The 14227-nt window shown below is 48.2% G+C and overlaps 1 protein-coding gene across 1 annotated transcript in view; it reads right to left on the minus strand.

Moving 5' to 3' along the window:
• Positions 1-8411: 8411 nt before the first annotated feature.
• LOC108803625 (mothers against decapentaplegic homolog 4-like) overlaps positions 8412-14227 on the minus strand; it is an 11097-nt gene continuing 5281 nt past the window's right edge. The window contains exons 2-11 of the mRNA XM_018575452.1: positions 12212-12386; positions 12111-12131; positions 11805-12029; positions 10873-11028; positions 10685-10786; positions 9789-9842; positions 9523-9706; positions 9273-9441; positions 9040-9178; positions 8412-8705 (exon numbers count right to left, since the gene is read on the minus strand). Coding sequence (XP_018430954.1) covers positions 8494-8705; positions 9040-9178; positions 9273-9441; positions 9523-9706; positions 9789-9842; positions 10685-10786; positions 10873-11028; positions 11805-12029; positions 12111-12131; positions 12212-12386 — 1437 coding nt within the window. The 3' untranslated portion in view covers positions 8412-8493. The remainder of the gene's footprint in view (positions 8706-9039; positions 9179-9272; positions 9442-9522; positions 9707-9788; positions 9843-10684; positions 10787-10872; positions 11029-11804; positions 12030-12110; positions 12132-12211; positions 12387-14227) is intronic.

Consider the following 14227-nt stretch of genomic DNA (forward strand, 5'->3'; position numbering starts at 1 on the left):
TTAAACGATAAATAAAGTTCCGCCTGTCCTGCCCTCAGATCTCGGCTTTATAACAAATGTATGTACTCGAGATAAGTGAATCGGGGTCATCTTTTTCTTTACACCTTTTGTGACGTGTATCTTGATATGTCCGATGTGCATATTTTCATTCACAAAGATTTTATTGAACATTTTCCAAAAGTCAATAAGTACAACAAGTTACAAAAGGTGCGTCGCATATAGCGAACAGGTAGGGATCGCATGATCCAGGTAATGAATGAGAGAGGGGACATGACATCTCAAACGGAGAACAAATTGTGGCATCCATTAGGGAAAGGTAGTGCAAGAGCCGGTTAATGTGAAAAAAAACATCTATCGCTGATGGAATGTAAGGCTATGTTCACGGCTCCTGAGCTATACAATACAGTCCTATAGGCTAGGGGGAGTACACGTTAACCCTTTTTGTTCCTGTCAACTAGGGGTAGGAAGACTATAACCCATTTGTCAGCGCTGCCATGGATGTGACCAGGAAAGAGACAGATGGAGAGGAGAAGAAGTAATACAGGAGGGAGTAGGGTGTAGTGCCGGACGCTGCCACAGGGCAACCCCCAAGGAGCCCGACTGGTCAGATGGCCGTCAAGCTCTCCTGAGGTAGAGTTGGATGGGCGTATTGAATCCAAGGATCCCAAATTCTCATAAAACGTTTCCGCGTGTCCAAGAGGATGCTGGATCATTTCTCATTGATAAAAAAAGAAGTCTATCCTGCCTCGCACGTCTGAAAATGAGGCCTGAGCTATCGTGCGTCGCACCTCTGCTAAACAGTCCTGAGTTATAGTCTGTTTAGCAGCCAACAGAATATAAACAGCTAGTTTGTGTGCTGTGACTTCGTAAGAGTTGCTGGTTTGAGATGGAGGAGCGCGAACCAGGGATCCTTGGGTACTTGTTTCCGGAAGAGGCTCCGAAGCAGACGTAACGTGGGCGACTAAAATCTGTTGATCATGTGGCAAGCCCACCAAGTGTGTAAAACATCCCCATTAGCAGAGCAGCCACGAAAACAGAAGGCCGGCTGGTTAGAGCATACATGGGCTAGTCTGGTGGGAACCGTGCAATTGAGGTGGTTTTTATGGTTAAATCTATTTTTTTTATTAAGAGAATAAAAAGGACTACAAAATGGGATACACAAGCCGTAAAAAGGACACATGGCGGTATCACAGCAGACCGTGGTAATAAATCCTCACATTTGGCAGTAACAGAGAAACAAGTCTATACATTACAAGCATGAACAAACACAGCGGGGAGACCACTGTAAGGAGACCCCGGCGGCGTCTATGATATAGCAATAAGCTAATGTGTCAAAAGCATGGACCACACACAAAAAAGTATATCCCAAGAGGTAGAGTCTACAAGGAGCAGAAATAACAGAACAAAGAAAAGAGAGAGGGAAAGAAAGTGCTCAGGGGAGAGAAAGAACGTCGCACGTCACCAAGGACCAGCTGTCACTCGGAGACATCAGCCATCGATAAGCGCAACCTACAATGCAACCTACAGACACCAGCCATCGATAAGCGCAACCTACAGTCTACGTCTGAGAGTCAGAGGTCAGAAAATCGATCCAAGCCGCCCAGGTAGCAGAGAAACTTTCATACTTAGCGGCTATCGCCAAGATTTCTGCCATCCTCATAATCTCATTCATTGACCCAGTGGGAGATGGACGGAGTTTGTTGAGTCGTGGCACGTGGCGGAGGCACAGTCATTTTCCAAATAAGATGAAAGATAGAGTGCGTCAGCCCCTTCCTTGACCCAGGATAGATGGACAAAAGAGCGATTTCCGGGGTAGGTCTAAGGCAGGGATGGCCAAACTCCGGCCCTCCAGCTGTGGTGGAATTACGAATCCCATGAGGCTTTTCCAAGATTCTCACAGCCACAGACATGACTCCCGGAGAGAGATGCATCATGGGATTTGTAGTTTCACCACAGCTGGAGGGCCAGAGTTTGGCCATCCCTGGTCTAAGGGCTTTAGCGTAGATTTCTGAGGAAATAGCAAAAATGGACGACTAAATGGCTGTTATAGGGGGTAAGACCACCATATGGGCAGGTACGTACTTCCATCACTTCCACACCGCCAATAGGTATATGTGGCTAAATAAAGTTTATAGATACAATGTCTCTGTACCAGCGAGAAATCATTTTATATTTTTTCTTCTGTATATAACATGACGCTGAAGATTTATGTCTGTGGAGGAAAGCCAATTCCCAACACGTCCCCCTTAATCTTGTTTGCCCAAATCCCTGTGGCACGACTCGGCAAAGTCAGCGGTACCATAGGAAGAAAGGAGTTTATAGAGGTAGGATTGTCAGAAACCACGTACCTTAGAGTTTGAGTTGACGAGGAAGGCCTCTCTTGCAGTTCAAGTCCAAGAACCCCTGGAGGTGGAACAGGTGCACTAGGACAGGAGGGGCACGAGTGCCGGTAGCAGCGAAGTCCAAGGCAAGCTGGATCTGTAACAGTCGAGCAGCGAGGTACCAGGACAGTAGACAAGGCATAGTCAGGGACAGGCAGGATCAGCAACTTGCGGGCAGCGAGGTACAGAGCAGCAGACAGGAGCGTAGTCAGAAAACAAGCCGAGGTCGAGGGGATCCAGAAGAGCAGCAGAATAGATAGCCAAGCCGGCTCAAACACCAGGAGATCAGAGTCAGGATGCCGGATTCGGGTTACAGGAACAGAAAACAGCTGAAGACCAGCCAGCACTGGAGGTTGGAGTGTCACAGCCTTAAATAACCCATTTAGCAGGAAAATCTTCAACACGCGCATGCGCACGTCAGCGCGCACGTTCGTGAGATGTGCATGCCAACGTGCGCAGCCGGCGGTGCACAGTTTTGTGAGCAAACCTATGCACACGCGCATTCGCAGGTGCCAGTGCATAATTCTGAGCATAAGGGCCAAGCCTGGCTTCCTGACAAGGATAAAGTGTGACATGGAGGTTCCTGCCGAGTACAGCGACGCTCAAAATCCTATAGAGGCCTACCTAGCAAACCGGACGAGTGGAGTGATCTACTAAAGGAAGATAGTTGAGCCACCGCAAGCCAACTGATCTCCTGAGAAGAGGCGGATTGTGGGGGTCCGAACTTAGTGGTAGCAGGATCTACGAAGACCTTAGCGAGCGGCCACTGCGAAGGACGATCCCCTTTAGGGGTACAACTTGCATAGCTGAAGGTAGAGAGGGGTTATCAAATGATGGCTAGAAATAGCCTGTCGTGAGGGGCGAAAGGTGGCAAAGGTCGTGAGGGGCGAAATCTGAGCATTTGAGCAAAAGATCGCTCAAATGCTCAAATACCTTTCCCGATACTGGAATTTCCGGTCAGAAGGTCCCGCAGTCTGCCTCAGGCCCATTCAGTGATCGAGCGGTTCCACCCAGACCCCGCCCACTTACTGAAGGGGGCTGCCCACACCCCGCCTCTCATTATATAGGAACACTCACTCAAGGCTTCAGATTAGCTTAATGAATCCCTTTGTTGAGCATGCACAGTAGCTCAGTATTGACGCTGTGATCCGGGGCCATGACCAGGGACCCATCATCATTGGGACGGAGGTCATTCTTCCAGGCCTGTCATTTAAAATGAACAGGAACGTGCATACACATCACATTGAGGTAAAGCTTTGTATTGTAATTGTCTTCCCTATATTGTAAAGCGCTGCGCACACTGTTGGCGCTATATACATCCTGTATAATAATAATAAAGCGCAGACAACAGCTCTGCGCTAAGTCTGTGGAGGTTCTCAGTCATCCAGGTCATGGTATATCTGGAAAACATAAATCAAGGCAACCGTACTTGCTGTATTTTTCTTGAAGACGTTTTGCTGGTCATCTGACCAACCTTCTCAATTCAGAATTGAGAAAGCTGGTTGGATGACGAGCGAAACGTCTTCAAGAAAAATACAGCAAGTCCGGTTGCCTTTTTATTTTGTGTGAGTCGTCGTTCCTTACCCAGACAGAGGAGGAGGTCAAAAAGACTCAAGTTTCACGTACTGAGTATGGGGCGAGTTGACCTATCTGCAGTCACCAGGAGGCCATCTTACCGCAACCATATGACCAACCCCCCAAACACTATTGTCCCCTGTGGAATCCATCCTTGGCCTTTCATGTCAAAGAATTGGTGGAGATAAAACCCTTCCATCTGATGCTTATTTTTGTCCATTCCAGCAGTGTATAGATGTCTGGAGACGGTTCACAGATCGCCTGTGACCAGGGTTTGTGTCGGTTATGGTGCAGGAGCTACGGCCAACCAAACTGGGATTGCACCACGTGTACTGCCTCCAATTCTGAATCGGATTTTCAGTGGCGGCAAGCCGAAGGTCCACTTCTTTGCCAGTGCCCACAATCCAAATAGCTTTATAATTAGTTTGCCCCCCAAAAAACTTGTCGTAATCCTTGACGGTTCTGGGATGTAAGGAAGAGTCGGAGGTCGGGCCAAAGTTTTTTTTGGTGAGGGCAAATGGTTTATTTAGAAAACCATTTACAGGTGAAAGTCAAATAATTAGAATATCGTGCAAAAGTTCATTTATTTCACTAATGCAACTTTAAAGGTGAAAAGATCCAAAATTTGCTCGTATCAGAAAAGAGGACTTTGGACCACTGAGCAACTGACCAGGCCTGTTTTTCTTTAGCCCAGGTAAGACGCTTCTGACGTTGTTTGTTGTTCAGGAGTGGCTTTACAAGAGGAATACGACATTTGAAGTCCATGTCCAGGATCCGTCTGTGTGTGGTGGCTCTTGATGCACTGACTCCAGCCTCAGTCCACTCCTTGTGAAAGTCCCCAACACTTTTCCTGACAATCCTCTCCAGGCTGCGTCATCCCTGCGGCTTGTGCACCTTTTTCTTCCACACTTTTCCCTTCCACATAACTTTCTATTGATGTGCTTTGATACAGCACTTTGGAAACATCCAACTTCTTTTAAAATGAACTTTTACACGATATTCTAATTATTCGAGTTTCACCTGTATATTGGGAGCTGTGAAAAAAGTGGACCTGCTGTTTGCAAAGGGGCTGAAAAAGTGCTGGATTTAGGAACAGTTAGAGGAGTGTTATTAGAACAAGAATATGTTTTATTCCATTGAAGTTCCTCTCTCGGCTGGATCTGTAGGTCTCATATAACAATCATTTTGGCAATCTTTGGGCCTTGCGTTAATGGCATGTTTCGGAGATCATTCAGAATTCATTGAGAGGCACATTGGACCTCCTTCTGACCTGCATTGGACCTCTTTCTGACCTGCATTGGACCTCTTTCTGACCTGCATTGGACATCCTTCTGACCTGCATTGGACATCCTTCTGACCTGCATTGGACATCCTTCTGACCTGCATTGGACCTCTTTCTGACCTGCATTGGACATCCTTCTGACCTGCATTGGACATCCTTCTGACCTGCATTGGACATCCTTCTGACCTGCATTGGACATCCTTCTGACCTGCATTGGACATCCTTCTGACCTGCATTGGACATCCTTCTGACCTGCATTGGACATCCTTCTGACCTGCATTGGACCTCTTTCTGACCTGCATTGGACATCCTTCTGACCTGCATTGGACCTCTTTCTGACCTGCATTGGACATCCTTCTGACCTGCATTGGACCTCTTTCTGACCTGCATTGGACCTCTTTCTGACCTGCATTGGACATCCTTCTGACCTGCATTGGACCTTTTTCTGACCTGCATTGGACATCCTTCTGACCTGCATTGGACATCCTTCTGACCTGCATTGGACCTTTTTCTGACCTGCATTGGACATCCTTCTGACCTGCATTGGACCTCTTTCTGACCTCCTTCAAATTGTTTTTTATTCCTATAGACTTGTATGGCCCCAAGGTTGGCGCATGACTTCCAGGCTGTCATTCTCCAACCCACCACTAGGTGGAGGAAAGACACTGTCAGCATACAGAAGGGGAATGGAGAGACGCAGGAATCCAATATGGAGAACCTCTGAGGATTTTAGGAGTTCAACATTGATATTTCCATACTTATCAGTGAAACATTTCTCCACTGGAACCTGTTTTAAAGTACTTCAGCCAAAACAGTCCAGGACAGTATGGAAAGAGGTGATTTGTAGGGTCCATTGGAGAGGTTCTGTCCCAGGGACACCCTAGTGGAGGGGGGGTTGCGGCGTGACAGGGGTCGCCTGGACAGGAAATGCGGGCAAACCTCCCTCCATCCTGGGCACATGCATTGAGCCAGATCCCAGTTAGTATTTGTTCTCTATGGTTGTGTATGACATATGCCGAGGATCAGAATACGAGCAACAAGGTATAAATGCGATGCACAATGCAAAACAAGGACAAATGCATAGCAAGGTTAGCCAGCAAGACCTTACCCTGCCATCTAAGATTGCTATATGAGGCTAGACGGGTTCTCTTTAGAGGTTATACTGATAAGGTAAAGCCAAGGTTTAATATATTTTCATCCCTCGCCCTTCATCCACATACTGTCATTTCTAAATTACACCCCTTTCAATTAAATACCTTAGACTCAGTGACATCATCATTGGGTCTCTTTGGAATGCAGGCAGATCATGGCTGGAGGGGAAGGGCCAGCAGGGTGCTGCACATAGCTTCCTGGAACCATCACAGCACCCTGCCTCAGTACTTTTTTTTTTAAAGAGCAATCAGTCCTGACTCAAGCAGTGGGCTGGACTTTGGGAGGAGTTATGCAAATATCAAAATGCCTAAATGGGTGTGTCTGGAGGAGTGGGCGTTCCTAGACAGGCTGTATTTGCATGCAGATCGCCCCAGGTAATGCCCACGTGATGCTCAGTCTCCATGATTGACAAAACTGAAAGCCAATGAATGAAAGGGGCGGGGCTGGGGACGAACCGGCTAGATAATGTTGGACATCCTCCAGCCAGGAAATGAGGCGGGCTCTATCTGACTTGCTGCAGCTTCTAATGCAAATTGTGAGAAGCTCACGGCGTGCAGTGAAATCAGAGGAAGCCATTTAGTCCGGGAGAGGAGTCGGTACAACTGTGCAAGACTGAAGGGAAGGGCAGAGGTCAGATATAAGACTGAAGGGGAGGCCGGAGGTCAGCGTTGACAAGGGCCTTTAAAAAAAGGAGCAGACCCGAGGAAGCACCACAGGTTTTAAGTGCCATGTGTGTCCCCCTTGGAGTGATAACCCATCACTTCCTGTTCTGTCTTACAGTTGGCACACTGACAGGAAGTGGAGGTAAAATCCTATTCATATATTTTGGGCAGTACCGGCCTGGCTTAGCCCAATATTCTGCACAGTCATTTGCCCTCAATAAAGATCAGATAAGACATTGCCTTTATAAGCAATAATACATAAATATTTTATTTAGAAGTCCGTTCGTATGTGGAGGAAACTTCTTTATATAAAATAAAATGTCCGCCCTCCGCAGTCGTCCCTCGGTTGCAATATTTGGTAACGGCTTTTGGTACCAGTTTCATCGCAGCCCCCAACCCCCTAAAACCATTTTTGCCTCTTTTTAGGCAGCTTTAAAAGTCTTTCGGCGGCGTGGAAAGTCGGGGGGTCTGCAACTGAGGTAGCCCAATCTGTCTTTTAATGGCATAGAGAAAGTCTATTTGTGGAAGCGGTCTGGGATTTTTTTGGGTTCCTTCTGGAGGTAAATGTTCTCGGGGAACACGCTATATGGTTAAATGTATGTGAACCAACCTCACAGGGATGGAGTTCAGGTGTCTCCAGTGAAGGTTCCTGTTAATACTCCACCATACAAAGACATTGTAGACAATTGTCCTCTTCCAACCTTGTGGTAACAGTTTGGTGAAGGTCCTTTTCTGTTCCAGCATGACTGTGCCCCTGTGTACAAAGCCAGCTCCATGGAGACATGGCTTGACCAGTTTGGTGTGGAGGAACTGGAGTGGCCTTCACATATCATTGACCTCAACCCTACTGAAGACCTTTGACCAGTTTGGTGTGGAGGAACTGGAGTGGCCTTCACATATCATTGACCTCAACCCTACTGAAGACCTTTGACTAGTTTGGTGTGGAGGAACTGGAGTGGCCTTCACATATCATTGACCTCAACCCTACTGAAGACCTTTGACTAGTTTGGTGTGGAGGAACTGGAGTGGCCTTCACAGACCTGTGACTTTAACCCTATGAAGACCTTTGACCAGTTTGCTGTGGAGGAACTTTCCAGAAAGCCTTCCCAGAAGGGTGGAGGATGTTATAGCTAAAAAGGGGCCAACTCCATATTAACGATTATAGTTTTGGAATGTGATGTCCAACAAGATCACATAAGTGCGATGGGCAGGTGTCTACAAACTTTTGGCCATAGGGTATCCGTGACTTGAAGTGGACCTCCAAAATCTTTTTGAGAAGGGACCACCAGTGCATCACTATATAGGATAGCGGACGTCTGATAGCACTTTGCCAATCACGTAGTTGGTTATGTTAAGTTCTTGACTCCAGAGAACCCAGAAAAACATCATGGGGTAGAGATGAAAGGCTCGTACAATACTGTCCATGCTTTACCGGCCTTCACTAGTTGACCGAATTGGGGTCGGCCATTGGCAACGTATGGAGAACTTCGTCAAGGAGCTGCAGGGCTCGATGCAGGTGAACTTCTATCCAGCACGGGGTCTGCTTGATGCTCTGCCGCGGGTAATCCGGTCCCCATCCTTTGACGAAGCTGAGGCGCAGGATGCAGAGACGGCGGAGGTCATCCACGCCAATCCCGGCTGCTGCTGACAGACCTACAAAAGAGAATATGTCAGAACAATGAGGAATTGGGTCACATGTGGTACTCAGATAGTAATCACCACACCCAACTAAATAAGTCCAGAACTTGAATACACACAACCACCCAGTAGTTCCTGACTGTTCCAGTCATCGTTATGCAACAACCCAATGAAAGCAGCTGTGGTGCAACTACAAATCCCATTAGGCATTGTGAATCTCTAACTGCCACAGACAGAGGCAGATGCATGGAATTTGTAGTTTCACCACAGCTGAAGGGCTTGGGGTTGGCCTACCCCCGGTCTAATGTCTAACTAACCTAAATAGCTAACTACAGTACTCAATACATACTGACGGCTGGTGCGATTCCACCCACAGACCCAGGACCAGGGATGGCCCCAGCCACAGCCGCAGCCTGAGCTGCTGCCGCCGCCTGCGCCGTTGCCGCTTGCTGCTGCATCTGGCGGTGACATTGCCGCAAGTCGAACACCTGAGGAAAACAAAGAGAGGTTTCCTGATTACAGATGCAGAGATTTTCAAAATGGATTTCGAACAACAGAAAAAAAAGAAGAAGGAATGGTCACCTTGATATAGGCTCCGGGGTAAATTTTGTGCACGGCGTCCCCCGGGGCTCGGCCCGCCTCCCTATCCAGGTAGTAACTCTGCACGAAAACGGCGTGGTCGCTGAGACAGCGCATCCAGACGTCGCCCTCCCCCCGGCACTCCAGCTGAACGCCCTTTCCGATGTGAAGCCTGGAACACAAAAAGAGAATTGTGTCCAAAATTGTTTTGTTTCGTTATACGACGGTTACATTTGGTGCTCCCGAGTCTCACCTGGCCCGCTCGCTGGTGTCAGTACGGTGCACGTTGGACAGTTGCCCCAGGCAGAATCGGTCCCCTCCGGACGGGTCTACGTATCCGTCCACCGTCACCACGGGGCAGTTCGCTGGCACTTTAAAAATTTCTCCGACCTGAACGTCCATTTCGAAGTAAGCGACGGAACACCAGAACTCCGGACCTGTCAGGAGCCGGCACGTTACAGTGATTGGTAACAAAGAAATTGGGGATTCTACGATGTCTCCAACCCAACAGACGCTTACCTGGGTGATTGGAAACAGGGTGCTGGTACTGGGGAGAACTCTGATGGATGGGCCCTGAAAGGAAAGGACAGTTAGACGCAAACTTGACATATTGTTGCATGTTAGAAGAGTTTGGTTGTCCTTAAAAGGAGACCTCAAGTGTTCCACTGGGGTTGTAACTAGGAATGCACCGATACCGATACTAGTATCAATATCGGTGCCGATACCGAGTATTTGGCCACGTACTCGCCCAAATGCTCCGATGCCTAGCATGAGTACTTCCTGTATCAGGAAGCCGGGCAGCGCGTCATTACACGCTGCCCAGTTTCCTGATTGGCCGGGAAGCGGCTACATGTTCTCTCGTCACTTGTGTAATGACGCAGCGCCCGGCATTCTGATAGGCCGGGAAGCTGGCTTCATGCTCCCTCGTCATCTCATGACGAGGGAGCATGGAGCCGGCCTCCTGGCCAATCAGAAAGCAAGGTGTCGTGTCATTACAGGGCGCCTGGCTTCCTGATTGGCCGGCCGGCCATTACTCGGTAATTGGTATCGGCGAGTACCGGAAAAAAATTATCCGTACTCATACTCGGTACCAAAATACTGGTATCGGTGCATCCCTAGTGGGAACCCAAAGGTCAGATTTGGATGGCCAACCTCCTATTCTCTCTGTGACAGTAACAATTCATTATAGTCCTGGCCACCCCCACACCATATTAGGTCTGCTAGGCATGTGCCTTCCAATAACATTTAGAGTAAAACCCAAAAGGACTTGTTTAGAACTGTTCAAGGACTAGAGATTTCTTCCAAAAGTCTGGAACCCCAAGAGATGCGATTTTAAACCACACACCTCAATTATGTAAGCAGAGGACCTGGAAGTTGGTTGCACCAAAAGTCAATGGTGATGGCAAAGGACTTACAGTACTGGTTGGGATGGTGAAGCGGTGCCTGTTGGCTTCCTCTCCCGTTAGGTTGCGTTGGATTGGGTGTATACGACGCCGTACTGTTTCCTGTCCAGGAAGCTGCACAACGGAAACAGGCGGTTCATGAGAACAAGCCGAAAGCAAGGTAGGCCTCAAGTCCACACTCTTCCACCAGTTGTACTTACTGTGGTAGGGCTGCTTGGGTGGTGACGGGTAACCATTACTCTGGGGGTTCTGAGTCGGGGTGGAAGGAGGAGAGGTGGACACCATTTGCTGGGGAGGAGCTATCGTCATCAGGCCTTCACCGTGTGTGAGAGGAGGCAGAGGGCAACCAGGAGGTACTGCACGAGAAGAAGACATTATGGAGCTGGTGGAAAACACAGACAAGTCACAGTACTCAACAGGAGATGTGGTCAACGATCTACTAAATGAGGTCAATAGGATCATGGAGATCTGGTATATGATCTGACCACTATATTCTAAGTCAGAGAGTTTCAAAAGGATTCTCAGACCTTACTGGTGCATATTTTGGGGACTTCACCAAAAGGACCAGGAAACTAGCTACCTCATTCTATCAATCAATGACACAGCCCTGTTACTGGGGGGAAATCCAAACACTGCACTGTTGGTGAGACATGAGGATAGGTTTGAGAAGCCTATCCTGTAAATGTAGACCAACCAGTGGTGTACGAAGGGATAGCACCATTTCCCTGTGTCCACATGAATCCCTGATGCATAGGTCCTTCACCAAATCTTAGATGAAGTCCCTCTAGTGCTGTATAAAGTTCTATCCCTTTAGATATTTGGTGCACAGAGCCTTAACTTAACCCTAGAATAGGTCCCACCAGGAATATATAACATTATATCACTACAGCCATGTGTTGTCCTGGGTACCTGGTGTCTAGAACCTTCAATTAACCCAAGATAAGGTCTCACCAATGATGTATAAAGTGATATCCCTTCATGTCCTCCTAAATATGGGGTGCCTAGACCCTTCACCCAACCCTAGAAGTTCTCACTAGTAATATATAAAATGATTTTACAACGTCCCTGTGTCCTCCTGGATATGTGGCATGTAGAACGTTGACATTCATGATGATGATGGAGAGGGTCTTACCAGATGGTGACATGGGCATGTTGGCGTACATGCCAACATTCGTCTGAGGGCTTTTGGGGAGCGTTAGAGGCGGTAGAGATGGTCTGTAGCCATCCGAAGGTGCCATTTGAGGTAAGGAAGGGCGTTTGATAGGCGGCTGGAGCTCTTGAGGTGTCGAGAGGCACGAAGGAACATCCATGTCACAGTCATGGGAAAACTCCTCTTTTACAGACCGACACGGTGTGGCTACAAGACAAGTAACCGAAAACTCAGGCAAGAGTGGAAGACAAAAAGGACAAAGATGGGACTATAGGAGAGCAAACTCACCTGCACTCGGGATACTCAGACCTGCGATAAAAAGAGAACACATTTTAGTCAACCCTTCACAGTTCCCTACAGTTCTCTTACAAGCACGGCCCAACACTCACCAATGCCAGGAGAAACCACCCGCTCATAGTGGTATGGATTCACACACACGCTGTCATACTTCAGGTCAAAGGCGTACTGGCAAAACTTGACGTGTTTTAGTTCATTCTTGTGCAAGTCTGGCCAACGCCACAAGCGGGCATAAATTACGTGAGGGAAACCCTTTCTACCGGCAACCTAAAGGGAAAAAAGAAAGGCGGTTAGGTGGCCGATGTAGACCTCTTCTACATGCAGAGAACACTCCGGTGCGCCTATAGAATGGGCATTCCTCCTTGTGGTTTCATGATCAGTCCTAGCGGTGTAGCAAGGGTTCTTGCGCCCCCAGAAATGAAATTGCCAATGCAATAAACCCAATTTAAGTTTTAGATAGAGTAGGGGAGGGTTCGAACCCTTGAAGGTTTTTTTGCTGTCCCCATTGGGAAATGTTCCTTCACTTCTTGTCCTGAAGACCAGCAGGGAAGAAGAACATTTCTGCAAACCACTTAAGACAGTTGCCACCAGAACAGGGGTCCCCGTTGGAAGATTTGCCCTCAACTGTTCATGGTGACCACCATACAATTTTGGATTTCTTATAGCTTTCTGGTCCCAGTGGGGACAATTACCAGAGATGTGTTCCCATTGGGAAATTTGCCCTCAACTGTTCATGGTGCCAACCATACAATTTGGGGTTTCTCATAGCTTTCTGTTCCCAGCGGGGGACAATGACCAGAAACATGTTCCCATTGGAAAATTTGCCCTCACCTGTTCCTGGTGACAACCATACAATTTTGGATTCCTCATACCTTTCTGTTCCCAGCGGGGACAATGACCAGAGATGTGTCCCCATTGGAAAATCTGCCTTCACCTGTTCATGGAGGCAACCATAAAATTTTGGATTTGTCATAGCTTTGTGTTCCAAGTGGGGACAATGACCAGAGATGTGTCCCCATTGGGAGATTTGCTTTCACCTGTTCATGGTGACAACCGTACAATTTTGGATCTCTCATAGCTTTCTGTTCCCAGTGGGGACAGCCAACAGCACCACGGACCCAACGGCATCTCCTAGACAAGAGCGGCACCATGCCGCCAGGTCTCAGTAAATGGCTGCCAATGACCAGAGACATGAGAAGGGGTTTGATGGATGCGTGAAGGACCTTTCATGAGATATTCCATGAACCGTAACAATTTATCTGCCAAAAAATGGGACGTTAAAAAAGATACACGCGACGGATCGTATCAGAGGACAGGAAACACATACGCAATCATCTGATTATCTTATCAGGACTTCACAGGCATGCAAAGGTCGGTCAACCGAAGGAACGTGGTGACGTCCATCTATGAAGAGAACGTAATTATGAGACTTCACCGATCCTTATGAGATGGACAAGCCATCAGACGTCTCCTCCATCAGTGGGCAGGTTCTGTATAAGAGGGACAGGTCCTCTTTAGGGGAGAGAAATGGCCAGTAATACGCCATCACATTGTACAGATGACGGAGGACCGAGTGTGTTCACATGCCCGGCTCTCGTGAACCCTCTGGACTGGAGGCGGTTAACTCTAACCCTTTTGATCCATGGCAGACGCAGACGGGGTCACGGTATGGAGGATTTGGCGGCACAAGGGGGAGGAAGAGGTTCTGCAGCAGCAGCTCAGTGGAGTGACGGGTGGGGGTGGGAGAAGCAGACCTGCTGCTTTCTCCTGCACTGTTTATATGAGACTTGAAGTGAAGTCTCCCTCCCCCTCCCATCGCTCTCCCCAGAGGTCTTCAGTGCAGACAAAACATCCCCCCACCATCCTGCCAGACAGTGAGTCATCATACTGCAAGCCCAGCTACTAATTGTAGAGGAGGGGAGAGACTGCACGAGAGAGCAAGAGAGACTGCACGAGAGAGAGACTACAGAAGAGAGAGACTACAGAAGAGAGAGACTGCACGAGAGAGACTGCACGAGAGAGACTGCACGAGAGAGACTGCACGAGAGAGACTGCACGAGAGAGACTGCACGAGAGAGACTGCACGAGAGAGACTGCACGAGAGAGAC

This window comes from Nanorana parkeri, unplaced genomic scaffold, assembly GCF_000935625.1.
Source record: "Nanorana parkeri isolate BGI_ZX_2015 unplaced genomic scaffold, ASM93562v1 scaffold3951, whole genome shotgun sequence".
Taxonomy (NCBI): domain Eukaryota; kingdom Metazoa; phylum Chordata; class Amphibia; order Anura; family Dicroglossidae; genus Nanorana; species Nanorana parkeri.